This window comes from Pichia kudriavzevii, chromosome 2, assembly GCF_003054445.1.
Source record: "Pichia kudriavzevii chromosome 2, complete sequence".
Classification (NCBI taxonomy): domain Eukaryota; kingdom Fungi; phylum Ascomycota; class Pichiomycetes; order Pichiales; family Pichiaceae; genus Pichia; species Pichia kudriavzevii.
In genome coordinates this window covers 460419-477419 of record NC_042507.1, presented here as the reverse complement: position 1 = coordinate 477419, position 17001 = coordinate 460419, and the positions used below count along the sequence as shown (strand labels likewise).

The 17001-nt window shown below is 39.0% G+C and overlaps 10 protein-coding genes across 10 annotated transcripts; 5 read left to right on the top strand and 5 right to left on the bottom strand.

Moving 5' to 3' along the window:
• Positions 1-34: 34 nt before the first annotated feature.
• C5L36_0B02460 (uncharacterized protein) lies at positions 35-1444 on the bottom strand (the record flags this gene model as incomplete). The annotated part of the gene is made up of 1 exon (XM_029464605.1): positions 35-1444. The coding sequence occupies one exon, from the start codon at positions 1442-1444 to the stop codon at positions 35-37; it is 1410 nt and encodes a 469-aa protein (XP_029320464.1).
• A 154-nt stretch (positions 1445-1598) lies between these two features.
• On the bottom strand, positions 1599-3608 carry C5L36_0B02450 (uncharacterized protein; the record flags this gene model as incomplete). The annotated part of the gene is made up of 1 exon (XM_029464604.1): positions 1599-3608. One exon carries the CDS (start codon positions 3606-3608, stop codon positions 1599-1601), a length of 2010 nt encoding a protein of 669 aa, XP_029320463.1.
• A 299-nt stretch (positions 3609-3907) lies between these two features.
• On the top strand, positions 3908-5395 carry C5L36_0B02440 (uncharacterized protein; the record flags this gene model as incomplete). The annotated part of the gene is made up of 2 exons (XM_029464603.1): positions 3908-3966; positions 4129-5395. The coding sequence occupies 2 exons, from the start codon at positions 3908-3910 to the stop codon at positions 5393-5395; spliced, it is 1326 nt and encodes a 441-aa protein (XP_029320462.1).
• Positions 5396-5511: 116 nt separating this feature from the next.
• Positions 5512-6960, bottom strand: C5L36_0B02435 (uncharacterized protein; the record flags this gene model as incomplete). Its single annotated transcript, XM_029464602.1, has 1 exon — positions 5512-6960. The coding sequence occupies one exon, from the start codon at positions 6958-6960 to the stop codon at positions 5512-5514; it is 1449 nt and encodes a 482-aa protein (XP_029320461.1).
• A 249-nt stretch (positions 6961-7209) lies between these two features.
• On the top strand, positions 7210-8298 carry C5L36_0B02433 (uncharacterized protein; the record flags this gene model as incomplete). Its single annotated transcript, XM_029464601.1, has 1 exon — positions 7210-8298. The coding sequence occupies one exon, from the start codon at positions 7210-7212 to the stop codon at positions 8296-8298; it is 1089 nt and encodes a 362-aa protein (XP_029320460.1).
• Positions 8299-8389: 91 nt separating this feature from the next.
• C5L36_0B02430 (uncharacterized protein) lies at positions 8390-11302 on the bottom strand (the record flags this gene model as incomplete). The annotated part of the gene is made up of 1 exon (XM_029464600.1): positions 8390-11302. One exon carries the CDS (start codon positions 11300-11302, stop codon positions 8390-8392), a length of 2913 nt encoding a protein of 970 aa, XP_029320459.1.
• A 369-nt stretch (positions 11303-11671) lies between these two features.
• Positions 11672-12022, bottom strand: C5L36_0B02425 (uncharacterized protein; the record flags this gene model as incomplete). The annotated part of the gene is made up of 1 exon (XM_029464599.1): positions 11672-12022. One exon carries the CDS (start codon positions 12020-12022, stop codon positions 11672-11674), a length of 351 nt encoding a protein of 116 aa, XP_029320458.1.
• Positions 12023-12677: 655 nt separating this feature from the next.
• On the top strand, positions 12678-13892 carry C5L36_0B02420 (uncharacterized protein; the record flags this gene model as incomplete). The annotated part of the gene is made up of 1 exon (XM_029464598.1): positions 12678-13892. One exon carries the CDS (start codon positions 12678-12680, stop codon positions 13890-13892), a length of 1215 nt encoding a protein of 404 aa, XP_029320457.1.
• A 565-nt stretch (positions 13893-14457) lies between these two features.
• On the top strand, positions 14458-15561 carry C5L36_0B02410 (uncharacterized protein; the record flags this gene model as incomplete). The annotated part of the gene is made up of 1 exon (XM_029464597.1): positions 14458-15561. One exon carries the CDS (start codon positions 14458-14460, stop codon positions 15559-15561), a length of 1104 nt encoding a protein of 367 aa, XP_029320456.1.
• Positions 15562-15879: 318 nt separating this feature from the next.
• Positions 15880-16800, top strand: C5L36_0B02400 (uncharacterized protein; the record flags this gene model as incomplete). The annotated part of the gene is made up of 1 exon (XM_029464596.1): positions 15880-16800. The coding sequence occupies one exon, from the start codon at positions 15880-15882 to the stop codon at positions 16798-16800; it is 921 nt and encodes a 306-aa protein (XP_029320455.1).
• Between the last annotated feature and the right edge of the window lie 201 nt (positions 16801-17001).

Below are 17001 nucleotides of genomic sequence, written 5' to 3'. Positions count from 1 at the left end.
TAACTATATATTTTGCTTTTCTAAATGATTTTTACTACTCCTGCTGGTTTGTTCTGCGACGAGTTCTTCTGGTGGCTATTCCTGTCTCTTCTTCAGCATCGGAATCTTTTGGGGGTGTTGGCGACTTGGTTTTTCCTCTCCGTCCAGAGCGCCGCTTATTTGGTGTTCCCGACGAACTCCTTTGCCTTTTTGTATTAAGCAGAGTCTCTTCAACCTTTCTTTTTCTTGAAGACCTTCTCAATTTACTCTCAGGCTCATCACTGTCTTCGACCTTTTCAGAAACATTATCGTTGGTTTCACCAACTTGATCTCGACTATCGGCATTCCCTTTTTTCTTTTCTTCTTCTTCTTCCTTTAAAGATTTATCTTTAATTTCATCTTGTTCCATTTCACTTGGCTCGTTGGCTTCTTTTCGTCTACTTCTAGTACCTCTTGAAGATGCAGCTAATTCTGAAGTGTGGCTCTTCCGACTTGACTCACTCAGACCCATAGGTCCATCACCTTCATTTTCAGCATCACTTTGTTGCCTAGTTGCTGATGCACTCCGTGTCCGCTTTCCAATATTTGACATTTCAATGTTGTCATCAAATCCAACGTCTGACTTTCTTCGCAACCTGGAACTTCGGCGTGGTGTTACCTCACCTGATTTGACAACTTTTGCATCTCTAGGATTTCTGGCGTTACTATTGTCTTCCACAGTTTCACACATCTTGCTTAGTGCGGAGTCTTCACCAATAACAGATTCCAACTTATCCTTGCGTTTTAGTTCCTCTTTGGCTGGTTTCTTGGAAATGGGGATCTCATCTTCGACACTAATATGCAATTTCCTAGCTTGGGCCCGAGTTATATGTGCGGGTTCATCCTCTTCCTCTTTCTGTTTCTCTTCTTCCTTACTGATTTCTTGTGCTTCTGCTTCTTTTTCCACGGCTGGAGACTTTTCTTCTTGGTTGTAGCCTGATAAATCTGTTTTATCATTTTCAGGTTCAGACTTCATTGCCGATAATGTCTCTTTATCCTTTTTCCTTTCCTTGTCTTCACCACTTAAGTTCGTCGTTTGTTCAACTTTTTCTCCTTCTTGAAACACTTTATTCTTATCTTCATCAATAACCACATGTTTTTCTCTTTTCGCTGATTGCTCCTCAACGGTTTTGGCTAATTCTCCATTTTCAGAAACCAAATCATTTTCCAAATTGCTTTGCTCCTTGTCAAGGATATTTTGTTCCGATGTCACCTCGTTCAACTCCATTTTCTCTAGTTGCTTCAGGTCATAGAATTCATATACTTTTTTCTGCACAGACTCTAGGTCAAAATCGCCTTCTCCGAATTTTTCATTCAATTTATCCTTTATAGAAGAAAATATGGTTTCAACCTCACTCCGCGGTCTATAGAAACATAGCAGATTAAGTAGATATGTCTCTTTTTCTGTTGTCCAAATTCCAGCCATCTATTGTTATTTGGTTAACCATTAAAGCTATAGCAAAAATATTTCAATAGGCTAAGTTGTCGATAATTAAAAGTACTTGATGTATTTATCCTCGTGTCGCGCATGTTATAGCGAGAAAGTATACTATCCGTACTACAATACATACTCTCCAAAACTATAAAAGGTTATACTTATTCAAATACTCCACAATATTTGAAATCATCTCACCTTTGTTTCTGCCGCCTTTGATAACTCCACCTTTCGAGCTAATGTATTTTTTAAGCATATCATTTGTACAATTAGTCAATCCATATTCTTTATAATATAAAGCCACTTTAGAATCAGAGAGAGTGAGTTGGGATCCAACGATTTTAGCTTTCTTATTAGCATTGGTTTGTGACTCTTGTGATATCCTTTTTAACTCGTTGTCGTTGGAAATACAGTTATATCTATTCACTAATTTCTGAACAATGGCTGATGTTATTGGGTTACTTTCAATTTTTTGCTTCATCTCAAGAAGTTGTTGGTACATATCATCTACTTCCAGCTGTCGGTCACCAATATTCTGAGTCTGTTCTTTCTCAGAAAGTTCTACCTGTAAAATGTGTTCTTCCATTACCTTGAACTTCCATGCTAGCGCAGGATTCGGGAAGGTCTTGAAATGAGGAACAGTTGAGTCTTCAATCAATGAATCAAGCATTCCAGACCCGTCCACCCTGTCCAAGGATTCCAACTGATCGATATATTCGGGTGCTTTCCGAATTTCATCCGCAAATGGTATTTCAATCATAGCCAACGACTGGGGGAACTTTTTAAAAAAAAATTGCTCTTCAGCTATTGTTGTAGGGACTAAATAGTATATTCTTGGATTCGATCGTTTCCGGGTCATTCCCCAACATAGTAGAACCATTTGTTTTTCACACAAAGACTTGTACAAGGCAGCGAATCTCTCCAGTGAGCTTTCCTCTTTGGTATTCTCATCTGCTATGACGAACACAGATTTATTGATGGTATGTGACTTAGTTACATGTGTGAACTTCCTTGCTCCTATAACACGAAGCAGTGGGGCATCTTTTTCGCCAAACTTTAAGCATTCAGAAAAAGTTTCTTCGTTGTATGGGAAGAATTGATCGCCTACCTTGCAGGCTTTAACTATGTCTTCATCCTCAATTATTAGGTTATCCTGTGCAAAAATATTTTTCCGAAAAGCGTAATGCAATCTATTATTACTGTTATAAAACTTTACCCTTTTCCATTCGGCTGTGGTTAATAAATTTAGGCCTTTCACAGGTATCTGGAAACCATTTCTCAATATCAGGGGGCACTGGAAATTGTAGTTTCTCATTGTGGTGTGTTTGATTAGCTTTTCTTCAAGTGCATCAAGTGTTAAGTCATCGATAACCGGCAAATACTTTTTCCCCTCTGCTCCTGCGGGGTAGTCAAACAATTCTCTAAACTCTTTAAGTTGTACATAGCGGTCCTGGTAAACTTGACTTTCTGTATCGTCTTCCTTTTTTATCGGTGCACCATTATCATTATCATCATCATCATGCGGACGTAGTATGAACGGATACACGGTTATCTTGTTGCTATTCAACTCCCTGAGTTTATTCTGAATTTTCTCCTTGAGAAAGTTGTCCTCATTGTAAGGCTTTAAACAGTCAGTAAAGAAAAATATTTTCTTGCTGGTATATTCGTCAGTTTTCGGAGTGGGTTTGTTGAAGTCCTTCATCGCCTCATGTAGAATCCTGTATAATGATTCACCAAAATGCAATTCAGCGTCATCCTCTAGAGCAGGTAGAAGTTCAGCCCACAGTTCTTTTTCTCTAGAGGATATTCCCATCAAAGGTTCTCCTCTTGTAGCATTCTTAATATACCTATCGATAACCTTCAACGTTGTTTGATTTATATCGCCTAGTTTTATCAATTTGAAAATTCCTTCCGATGACTGAATCTGATCATCATCTTTATTCTCTTTCGAGCAGTTACTAAAGTATATCCCAAGTCCAGTTTTAGGCATGGATTTGATCAATGTCTTAAGCAGCAATAAAAATGTAGAAAACAGCGCAGGCAATTTCTTATACATAGTTGGTGATAAATGAATAGCCAATACAATTCCCTCATGGAAATTATAAATCACGTTGTCTTCATCCTCGGATTCATCCCTATACTTTTGATCTTCCATATCAATTTATGTGGCCAATGATATAATAGTTCTCGATTGCCTAACTAAAAGATATTAGGATCGCAATGATTGTTTATGTGTTTCTAAGGTATCCAGGCAGTACAATTAATACAAGTACCCTTCCTAATCGAAAAAATACTAGGGCGGTGCACAGATTTGCGATTGTCGTATGCGGAACGAGATGTGGTTTTCTTTCCAACGAAATTTCAATGGATGCATATTTTCAGCACAAAGTTAGTGCTCTTATATACTAACCTGACGAAAAAGTTATCTTCTATCATCTGCTAAGTTCAACTAGAATGAGTAAAATCATTGAACTGGCATTCCACCCCTCAGAGCTTAAAGCTGTTGTACAATTGTATGTATTTTTTTTTCTTCCAAATATTCCATTCAACTGACATACAATATCTGATACTGTTGATACCTTTAATTACTTTGATACTATATCTTCACGGTCCTCATCTCCTTGGAATTCTACTAACATTATAACGCTGTCTGCTCATTCTTTTTGTTATAACAGTAAGTTCTTCAAAAAAACTTTGTATCCTCTGAAACCGTCGTGTGAAACTGAAAAATTATGCTATGATCTACTCAAGAAGACCTCAAGATCATTTAGTGCCGTAATCATGGAGTTGAATCCAGAACTGCGTAATGCGATTATGATTTTCTATCTTGTCTTAAGAGCACTAGACACAGTTGAAGATGACATGAGTATCGACCCAAAAATCAAAATCCCACTTCTGAGATCATTTCATGAGAAACTATTATTAAAGGATTGGACCTTTGACGGAAATGCTGAAACTGAGAAGGATAGAATTGTTCTGGTCAAATTTGATGCTATTCTAACCGAATATGCAAAACTAAAACCAGAATATCAAGATATTATCAAGGAGATCACTGAAAAGATGGGCAATGGTATGGCTGATTACATTGTTGACGAAGAATTCAATTTGAACGGGGTTAAAACCATCAAAGATTACGATTTATACTGTTTCTATGTTGCAGGTCTTGTTGGTCATGGTTTAACGAAGTTGGGTGTCGCTTCGCAATTCAGTGACCCATATTTATTAGACCACATGGAATTGAGCGACTCCATGGGCTTATTTTTACAAAAGACGAACATCATTAGAGACTATAAGGAGGATTTAGATGATGGAAGATCATTTTGGCCTGAAGAAATTTGGGGTAAATATGCTGATAAATTGTCAGATTTTGCTTCCGTAGAGAATGAAGAAAAGGGTCTTCATTGTATTACTGACCTAGTCTTGAACGCAATGAACCATATCAAAGACTGTTTAAAGTACCTTACAATGGTGTATGATCACTCTACTTTCAACTTTTGTGCTATTCCACAAGTGATGGCAATTGCAACACTGGCTGAGGTTTTTCAAAACAAGGATGTTTTCAAGAAAAATGTCAAAATCAGAAAAGGTGTTGCTATTAGTTTGATCCTAAAATCTAGAACCTACGATGGCGTCTTGGAGATTTTCTCTCAATATCTCAGAATTATTCACCACAAGGTACCAGTTTCTGATCCAAACTACCTTGCCATTGGCATTAAATGTGGTGAAATTGAGCAATTTATAGAGGAGTTATATCCAAATCCAGCGCATTTACCAAAGGGTGTTAAGCCAATGCAAACAGAGTTTTATCTCCGTGCCCTAAAAAAGCTTGATTCAGAAAAGGACATCAAAAAGCTGATCCAGACTGAAAACAAAAACACTAACGTTGTATTAGTGCTGGTTGGTTTGCAAGTTTTATTTTACACTCTCTATTTTACTTCTTGAAAACGCTAAGTTTGTTTACCTTTGTAAAAGGAAATTATGTAAGCCATTTATATGTATAATTTCTATTTCTTGTTCTCTCTTTTTTTTTTGCAAAATAAACATTAGACATCGTCAAGCTAATCAAACTGTAACGAATCTACCAACTTAATGTCCCATTGATAGTCGTATTCGCTTGTATTTTGCAGCTTTTTCCGGTTGATTTTGGTACGCTCCCGCTGGTGTTCCAAATGATTCTGAATAAACTCAAATCCTATTAAACGTTCTAGTTCGTGCACTGGTTTATTCTGCTCTAGTATTAAAGCTAATTTTTTATCATCAAGTGCCAAATTGAAACCAGTCAACAGTGACTTGATATTTTTGTCAAGCGGTTTTCCTTCTTTCATCATCTTGATTAAAAGATAGTATGCTGTATCATGCTCCTTGCCGTGAAATTGGGATTTTAATGCATGATAGTAATTCCTACTACTTATTTCCAGCCCTATATCTTCAAATAACTTGATGAATTTTAGTGCTGTTAATTTAAATGGATATTTTGAAAGCTGGTGGAAAATTATATCTTTGTGTTCGTTTGTCAGTACACTTCGGTCATTCAGAATTCTGTTCATTAGGAAGATGGTGCTTCCGAGATGTGTATTTGTGTTGTCTATAGAGGAGAGAAGCATAAATATAAATAGCCTCTTCAGCTCCAAAGTCGATACATGTTGAATTTGATCGAGCTTCTCTCCCAGAATCTCATAATTATCCAAATCGGCTATGGCCAGAGTTTCTGCAGGCAAATCTAACATGCAGGGTATCTCCAAGGTTCCCTCATTGACTAAGCTGTTGATTAATTCAACAAACACAGGGAAATCTAAACTCTTGATAAATTTAAAGCATAGAAGACTTTTCAAGTCTTTTGATTTCATATTATAAAGGAATTGTATAGCATTTGGATTATCCCCATTTTCGATGCACATTTGAAAACACGACTTCAAAAGGCTCTCGGAAAACGCATTTTCAGTAATATATTGAAGATTTTTGACTATAATCTCATAATTGTGGTTTATTTGCGCAATTCCAATAGTATGAGATAGGTTTGATCTGAAAAGTACATCATGTTCTGCTAATAAATCCAAAATGGTAGTCGTAATCACAGTATCATTTCTTCTATTTGATTCTTCCAGGATCTGCCTCATATGTAGGTCATGGGATAGTTTCTCCTTTAATATATTATCGGTTTTTCCTAAATTTTTGAATTCTTCGATACCAGTTAAGGCAGCTTGTTCGTATTGACCATTCTCGAGATACACCTTAACATTGAAATATCCTGTATTAAGCCCAAATTTTTCCAGGATGTCCCTGTATTTCTCATGATACAATGGGTTCTTACACTTTGCAAAGATTAGATTTCCTAATGATGTTATATTCATATTGAAAATCTCCTTTCTATCAATTTTGTTTAAAACCTCTAATGCATCTTGATATCTAGTTTCATCTCCGGATTTATAAATTTGGTATAGTTTCTTTTTCACAGTATTTCTCAGTTCATTTATTGAAGCATTAAACAAAGGTTTTGTGGGTAGCATTGCAAGGTAGGGACTACTGTTCTCTTCCTTTTTGTGCTAAAATGTTAAACTGTTGTGTAATTGAAGTATGATTCGGTAGATCCATGGAAAACGTGCGAATCATGCCCTCCAAAAATACATTTCTGGAAATTATTTTGCAGAATATATCAAGTGAAACACCTCTGCTGGTTGAGTTAGATATTACAAAATTGTACAGCGGTTTTTCCTTTTGCATTATATCTAAGGTATTCAAGCTCAAAAATAAGAGAAATGTTTAGAAAGGTTTTTCTCTCTAAATCTTTCTCAAGGGGTTATGCCTCAAGCCCGGGCGGATCTCATGACATCAAAGTTTTTGACAGACATGTCAAGTTGCTTCAAAAAGAACGAGCTGCTAAACATCCTGATTCAAAATTTGTAGAGTATTTACGTGATGAAATCAATCGCCGTACTATTGATAGATTAGCTTTTGTGAAGACAGATTTCGAAAAGGTTATGGATTTTGGTGCACATTCAGGTAACTTTGAAAGATTATTATGCGATCCATCGAAGGATGAAACGAACCCTCAATGGAAGGCTGATAGAGAACTAATCAAGTCCAAAATCAAAAAGATTTTATTGGTTGAATCCTCCGAATCAATGCTATACAAAGACATGGATTCTGCATTCAATAAAGAGATGAACATAGAAAGAATTGTTGCTGATGAGGAATATTGCGACATTCCTCAATTATCTGAGGCAAACCAGTACGATTTAATTGTCTCCAATTTATCTATGCACTGGATTAACGATTTGCCTGAAGTATTCAAAAGACTATACAATTGTTTGAAACCGGATGGTTGTTTTATGGGTTCGATGTTTGGCGGGGATACTCTTTTCGAACTTCGTACCTCATTGCAATTAGCCGAAATTGAACGTTATGGAGGTATTTCTCCTCGTGTTTCTCCCTTTGTTGAGTCCTCAGATATCGGTAACTTGATGCAAAAGGCCGGTTTTCAAATGTTGACGGTGGATGCCGAAGAGTTAATTGTTGATTATCCTCATGTTTTAGCCTTGATGGAAGATTTACAGCTAATGGGTGAAAACAACTCCGTTATAATGAATCCACCGCCATTGACCAAAGACCTATTAATAGCTTTAGAGCCAATATATAAAGAGTTGCATGGTGATAAAAAAACCGGCCACTTACCAGCTACATTTCGCTTTGTTTATATGATTGGATGGAAGCCAGGAAAATACTTGGCCAAACCTGCAAAGAGAGGTAGTGGAAGTGTCAGTTTACAGGATGCTTTGGATGGAGTGACAACCGCTACAACCACTCTAACAGAAGATGAGGAGCCCCCTTGCAAAGACAAAAAATAAACCAAGGGTGAGCAAGAGATTATACTTTGTTCTGTATATTTTTTTACATGTCTATAATATACAAATCTATAAATTGAAATTCTACTGCAAGTTATTTGTTCCTCCTTGTACTCTGCTTGGATGAAAATCTTGTCTTCAAATACTCGTTAAATCGAAGATACAATGATTCATGTAATATAAAATTACGACATCGCTTCACCTTTGGAAATATAACTTTAAGTTCTTGATTTGTTGCAGTTGCAAAATTGCAATCGACATTGAACATGAGACCAACAAATTTCCCAACATGTGTCTTTCCTTTGATACATGACTTGAAGATATCATTCCTAAACAAGTTTATCATGTAGCTTGAATAATCTGCAATATTGGAACTATCCAAAGCGGCCATTTCACGATATAGCTTTTTCCGTTCTCCCTTGTCAAGGTTTTTGTTGGAGCGTACGTCTTTAAACTCGGCGTTTCTTTTCCCGTTCGGGTATACTGTGATCGAAACTTCCATTTCATTTGCACCAGTGTTGACACTTTTCTTCTTTAATATCTCAACATCGGAACCGATGTGCATTTTCCTATCCTTATTTTTCTCAAGAGTAATTTGTGAAAGCAACCTCTTTGCCCTCTCCTTTTCATCTTTAGATTTCTTGATTTCCCTATGCAAGAAATCTCTTAGTTCTGTCTCATTATAAGATCCTATTTTATCCCTCGTAAACACTATAGCTGATTTGTTATCAACGAAAATCATCTCCTCTCTCTTTCTCAAATTATTAAAAAAATCATTAACCCCCCTTAAGGCATATTCTAAAATATGATTCTCCTGTTGGTCTAGTGTGTAGTTAAAGAATGTATCCCAAAAAACAGCCCTCTCATCAAAGCCCCAATCAATATATGCGGTTTCGACATTCATCAATAAGTTAGAGTAAGCATTAGCCGCTTGTCTGATATCGGATGTGTGAATATGCATTAAGTTGAGAAAAAATCTCAAGAATCTATCAAACTTTGTCTTGTCTCCAACAAGGCAAGCTTTGATGATATCAAATTTGTGGACGGACTTTGGCAACGCCATCATAATATTCTGAATAGAAGTTATGAAATCCAATATGTCTTCATCTTGTTCCCGGATCAAATTAATCAGAGAGTGAATAACATATTCAGAAAGTTTGAGTGTGGAGAAAACCTTGTACAAGCAATCCTGAATGTCATTGTCTTCCATTTTCAACATGTCAAATACAATGAAATTCTCCGTTTCTGATATTCGTATTTTCTTTTGTCTTCTTAGTGAGAATAGATATATGCGTGTTTCTTTTCGAGAAGGTTTCGGATATAAAGGCGTAACAAGCTCATGTACCTTCTCCACAGCATTAGCAGGTGGATTCGGAGTCATCTGTATTGTAAAAAACCTCACAAATAGACCGTTTGATGGATTTTTGGGCCATGAGATACAAGGATCCAAGTTTTGGAACAAGTCTTTCATTGTTTCCCTTTGCTGAGTTGGTAAACTACGAAGAAACTCAAAATACTTCTGCATCACTTTCAAATTGGGAAACTCGTACAACACGTATAGTAGTTCGGAGAACATGGGAGGACGAACTATGTTGGAAATGTTATCTGTGTATAACCTGTAAAAACCAAGATAACTAAAGCGGTCCTCGACAGGGATGGGAATCAACTTGTGAAAAATGTGTGGAAATTCACAACCTTCGTTTATATTCAACGCATTCTTCATATTTTCTCCATCGTAGCAAAAGATTGAGACTAAAGCTTTCATTGCATAAGATCTTACGGTTTCATTTGGCGAGAAAAAAAGATATGACAATACTGTATCGTATAATTCCAAGGACTCACATGGTATCTCTCCCACCCTGTAGCCGTCACTGATCACATCGCATGTGCTAACTCTCAGTGATTCGTAAAATTCCCAAGGAACGTCTACTATTTTGGATATTCTAAAAATAAGATCATAAAGTGCTGTAAATTTTTCGTGATCTAAATGGATGTCATTGCTCAGAAGGAAGTGAACAAATTGGAAATATTGAACCACTTCACTCCAGGGGATCAACCCAGTTGGCGTTGAGGAGTGGGCAGAATCCAGATTCGGGAACAGACGAAGCTCTAAAGAGCTAAGAAAATTATCTATCCAATTCTCAGATTTCCCCTTCAGCATAGTGATAAGCTGACAGCTATTTAGGTTCACTAGGCCCTCCTTGACTGCTAGTTGGATAAGTGTTTCAATGTTCGAAACAGTCACTAGATCATCCATGTAGTATGCTATTCGGTGTAAAACTATAAACAAAGAATAGGCATTCTTGCGGTGTTGTATCGATGCATATTCGTTATTTATAACTCTATCATGAATTTGAAACACTATGTAATCGAGCAGATCAACATTAAGAAGGCGATGATGGTATTCGCATATAGATTTGAGTTCATTTATCGCTTTATCTGCATTTCTCTCACTTTTCCTGTCTGCGAATTGCACCTTTGCAACCAACTTGACAATTATCTGACTGAAGCATGCTTCACTTGACAGCAGTATCTTCTCACAGAGTTTCTCTTGAATGGAAAAGCGCTGGACTAGCAATTCAAGCGACCGGTCAAGATCGTTGGTTCTCGTGTTCAGAATGTAGCCATTGATTTTCAGTATTGGATCATGAAGCTTTGAAGTTTCATCGGTGGATAAGTATAGTTTCAAGAGGCCTAGTGATGCATAAGCCGGCAGTTTCTCAAACAAGGATATCCACAAATGGGTGTTCTTTGATGTTGCATTATTGTAGAGGAGCAGTGCCAGTCTCTCCAATTCCGGTGTCCATCTAGGTGTTTGCTTCCAAGTTTTGTCCCTAGGAATTGCATAATAGAGGTACTCCTTCAATCGGGAGAGACCAGCGTCACCCGTATTCTCGATTTCATGTCCAGCCAGAATACCCGACACTTCTGAATAGAGGCTGGCCGTTCGCTCATCGTCCTCCATACTTGGTGGATCACACATGCAGCAACTTGGCTTATATGACATTCAATTGTTAATGGTGTATGAGGATGTGACTCTCCAGAGCGTGTGCATCATCTTCTCAAAGTCTCTGAAAAGTGCCACAACGCCCACTCCCTCATCACGTGGTTCCCGTCCACGACAATGATTGACGCCAACAGAGGAGTGTACGTACATGCATTCCAGTATCAGCTTTTAGAGGGAAGAGAGAGAAGTGGAGGGAGCAGGGGAAAGTGGGGGGTAGCCATGGTGAGCTCTTGAACGTGGGTGTTTTTGTTATCTTGTATACATTGACTACGTAGTGACGTGCCGACAATAAGAGGAAACGACAAGGTGTTAACAAGGCAGAGACTAGACAAGAGAATGTAGTCCAAGAGGATCTAACTGTCTGTAAATTCACCCTCCAGAGACGGTACATGAGGTGGTATCCGCTGTAGCCGTTACAGTCTTGCTGTGAAAGGAGAGACCGTCCAGCGGGGGGAGGCCGTTCTGTAGAAAGCGAGTTACAAGGTGTTCCTCCTCGAGCGTCTCTGTTCTCAACGACACTTGGACCTGGTCCATGTACGAGCCCACTCCGTAGTACGTGGTGTAGGGGACTTTGAAGTCCACCAGTCGGACATGTGTCTCTTGTTGTTGTTGTGAAACGTCTGCAAGCGTCTTCTTCACGTGGGCAAGGATCCGCCAAACAGTCTGCTGTTCAAGGGGAGGCTTAGAGATGGTGAAGATTGCCCTATGAATAACTGTCATTGTTCAACAACCACTATATCTTAGTTACCAATGGCGTTATCAACAATATCGATTCAACTTTCACGTTTCTCAGTGAAGAGATTTGTTTCTAAATAAAGAACCCCAAACGGGGCTTTTCTAGGCTTTGACTTGCTTTGACTCGTTTTTCCCGTTTTTCCCGTTTTTCTCGCACTTTGAAACGTACCAGGCGGCTAAGAAAAGGCTGGTACCGCTTTTCCAGTTTTTTTATTTCCCATTTTCACGCGTTTTGCGAAAATCAGTGATTTTTTTTTTTTTTTTGACATTGTATGTTATTGTCGAGTTTAACATAAGCGAATATATATGAATTTTACAATATAGAAATATATGAATATGTGAATAACGAGAAAATATATATATATATATATATATATATAAAGCCTCATCTGGTGTCGGAAGTTTACGTTTGGAATAACCTCTTGTTGCTATTTATTTTGTGTACATTGCTTATTAGTGTTTTCGCTGTTGTTCCATTTGTTATACACTCTAAGACATTGATCCGTTACTCTCCGAGATACACTAAGACCAAGATCTAGAGCAACCCGTGAAAATAAAACATAGAATCAAACTAGACTCAATATAGAATCAGTTCAAAATAATACAAGGTAAAAAAGAAGAAGAAGAAGAAAAAAAAACCATGCAAACAGCCCTACTGAGTCTTTTCTCCCTGTTGGTCGTCCTCCCATCTGTTTCTGCTAGTAAATGGTCGTCGCCCGCTGATTTACTCCAATTTGAAAATCTCGGTTACTCGGGCTACTATTATCCCGTCACAAAAATTGAGGCATTGGATAACGGTAACTGTTCCTGTGAGAAGGGTCATCCATTCACCTTCAGTGGACCTTTGGCTCCATTGAATGAGGAACTGACAGTCCATTTCAGAGGCCCAATGAACTTGAAGAAGTTTGCCTATTATGTCACACCATCTTATGGAGTCAATCAAACTACAGGTACTTGGGAGAGAAAGGCATATTATGATGCGTCGAGTGGAACTGCCAATAACGTTACTTTTTTGGCAAATTACGGTCACGAGAATGAATGTCTAGGAAATGCAGCGGACTATGTAAGTTCTGATGGATTAAAGAAATCTAATGAATCTGTTGTCTTGGATGATGTCACCATTCCTTCTGCTAAAGAATTTGCCATTGCTTCCGATATCAAATGTGATGGTGTAGAAGATTGTGGTGCTTATAGAACCGATGGTCAAGCTTATCATGGTTTCTATGGTGTTAATAAGATGTTTTTATTTGAATTTAATGCACCTTCTGATACAAGTGAAGATCATAAGAAAAATAAAACCGATGGTTATGATATGCCTGCCATTTGGTTGTTGAATGCTCAGATTTTAAGAACTTCTCAGTACCCTCTAAATGGTAACTGCTCCTCTTGGAATAGCGGTTCTGGAGAATTCGATATCTTTGAAGTTATGAATGTCACAGAGAGAAACCATTTCTATTCAACCATCCACACTTACCAGGGAACTGATGATATTGGAACCGGTATTCAAAATTTCGGATTCTTAGAGAGAACCCCTGGCTCTACGATGAAAGGTGGTGTTGTTTTCGGTGAAGATAGTAGTGCTACTGTTTTCCTCTCTAATGACACTTCCATTGACTCCTCAATCGACAATAGCGATTTGAATAGCTGGATATTGCCATTGGCCAAGGAAGTGGACTCGGATGAGACACTCTCCTCCATTACAATCAGCCCTCCATCTTTGGCTACATCGACTTCGGCAACAGGCTCATCAGTCTCATCCATCTCCAAAACTAAAAAGAATGATGCTGCAGATCTCGCTCCTACAAGAGTTATGGCCTCCCTGGGTGCCCTACTCGGTTTACTCTCTCTTTGGTAGTCTGGTTCATCAACTAACCATCTCCCATTACTCCACAGGCTTTTCAACGCTTGGATTGGAGTTTCGGTTCTACTGTGTCTCCATATTGTTCCTTTTTCTTTTTTTTTTACTTATTTCCCTCCATTGTACACATCCCACACCATATTGTTGTTTCATTAGAGTCTCACCTTTGTTCCTACATACCCTCTTATTTTTTCATAGATATTTAGAAAGAAACTTACTCACCTTCACCCTACTCTTCTTCACTACTTTCTCATCGTGTGCATTTTTTCCTAAGATTAGCAACCAAGGAAGGCAAATTTCCCCATTGGAGAAGTCCCGTCGCGATTCATTTTCCCCGTAGATGCAGTGTCTATTTTTTTTTCTTGACTTTTCCTTTTCCCCCCCCCCCATGTGGAAAATGGAGCATTTGATCAAAGCCGAAGAAAAAGAAAAAAGAACACCAAAGTCAATGTATAACTTTATAAACATCTAACACAAGAGGAGCACTTCTTTCTATAGAGATAGACATCCCCATAGCACACTACACCGGACCACACCACGCCACCGCACAACACATTGCATCATGTCTAACCAATGGACAGTTGACCCAGACATGCGCAGAAAGCTCATGACTCTACAGAAGCAGCCATGCAACAAGAAGTGTTTTGATTGTAAAGCACCAAATCCACAATGGGCGTCACCCAAATTTGGTATATTTATCTGTCTCGAATGTGCAGGCATTCACCGTGGGCTCGGTGTCCATATCTCCTTTGTCAGGTCCATCACCATGGATCAATTCAAGCCAGACGAGTTGCTGAGAATGGAGATGGGGGGAAATGAAAAGTGTGGTGAGTACTTTACCAGCCACGGGGTTGATTTAACACTTCCTGCACATGAGAAGTACGACAACTACGTTGCTCAAGACTACAAGTCCAAGTTAACTGCGGTGATCAACAACGAGGAATGGACAGAACCTGACCATACGGGGGAAGAGTTGTTCCCAAAGAAATCACAAGCTGGGACTTCTATCCAGACGACTTCCAAATCTGCCTCTCCAGCCGCCAATGGCATGTCCTCACTTTCAAGAGGAAACCAGTCCAACGACTCGTTTGCCAATAGACCTACAAAGGAACAAAACGAACAGTATTTTGCCAAGCTGGGAAGTAAAAATGAGTCAAGACCAGCAGATCTCCCCCCTTCTCAGGGAGGTAAGTATCAAGGGTTTGGCAGCACCCCACTACCGAAATCTGCCAATAACGCTGGCGGATCCTTAGCTGGTTTCACGTTGGATGCATTCCAGTCCGATCCTCTTGGTACATTCACCAAGGGGTGGGGGTTGTTTTCATCGACGGTTGCGAAATCTGTCAAGGAAGTCAATGAGACTGTTATCCAACCTGGTGTGAAACAGTTGAGTGAACAAGAGTACACAATCCAGGCAAAGAGAGCAGTCGAGCAGTTTGGCCAAAAGGTGAGCGAGACGGGAGCTGCCTTGCAACAACAGTACTATGATGCAAATAAGGAAGGCGCAGACAGCAAGTTTGGAAAGTTGTTCGATGGCTTGACTTTACAGGATAACCAATCACAGGACACAATTGACCCTGCGTTCGGTCTTCCTAAACCCACCAAAAAGACTGAGTTGCCAGGAAAGGGATGGGATGCGGACGACGACAAATGGGAGTCCTTCTAACGGAAATATGTAACTGAAAGTAAACAATATCAGAAGTAACAACCACTGTAATCACCCGAGTATATGGTAATCGATGGACAAACTAGCTTTCTCCGTTGCTGTAGAAAACGTTTCAATATGAACGGGGAAAAAAAAAGGAAAAAATCATCATATCTTGTCGCTAATTACCTCTTTAGGAAGTCGGGATCGGTTGATTCTACTTGTTATCCTAGTTTGTTCAAATAATATATAAACCCCCGATGGTGTACAACCTCCTACAGAGTCACCGTATGTTGGATAAGACACACTATCCTAGGATACCAAAAAAACCATCAAGACATGTCTAGTGCCACTGCCGTCCAAAGTGAAACAACAAATGTTCCTGCACAAGTGAAACCTTCTTCCACCAAAGGTTACACCGTTAGCTCGCAAGGAGCACACAACATTTCAATGGGTAACCCAAATCCACATGCTGTCCCACAATTTGATGACCCATACAAGAAAAGAGAATGGGTCCTGGAACATATGGCTGGTGTCTTCAGAGTTTTCGGAAGATATGGTTACAACGAAGGTTCTGCAGGTCACATCTCTGTCAGAGATCCTGTTGATCCAAATACCTTTTGGATTAACCCATTAGGTATTCATTTCTCCCTACTGAAGGCTTCAGACATGGTAAGAGTCGATGAAGACGGTAACCTGGTTGGTGGTAACACCTCTGCTCCAATCAACGCTGCTGGGTTTGCTATTCACTCGGCTCTTCACAAGGCTAGACCTGACGTTAATGCTGCCTGTCATACCCATTCAAAGTTCGGTAAGGCCTGGTCTTGCTTTGGTGAACCTCTAGAGATGTTGAACCAAGACGCTTGTACTTTGTATGGTGTCCAGTGTGTTTATGAGGATTTTGGTGGTGTTGCAATGGACAGAAGAGAAGGTCAAGACATTGCCAAGGCAGCCGGCGAAAAGAACAAGTGTATCATCTTACAAAACCATGGTTTATTAACTGTAGGTCAAACAGTTGATGAGGCGGGTTATCTTTTCACATTGATGGAGAGAACTGCTGAGTGTCAATTATTGGCTGATGCTGCATCTGCATGTGGGAGAAAGAAGAAGGTCATTGGCGATTCAGAGGCTGCATACACTCAATACATGGCTGGTGACCCTGAAACTTTGTACATGGAATTTCAAAATGATCTTGAATTGGAGAAAAAGTACGATGATTCCTTTATGACTTTCACAAATGCCCAGAAGCAAAAGTCTTAATTGTCTATGTAGATAGACACACCCATCCTTATATAAATACAAATATATATAACTATAGATAATAATACTATTCCCCTCTAAAAATTCAGTATCCAACTCGAGGCTTTCAAATTCTGAACTCATTGTTCTTCCATCTTTTTAGGCGAGAACGGGTTCCAAACTTCAAGAGAGCAGAAGTGTTTGTTTCTTCCTAGAACCTTT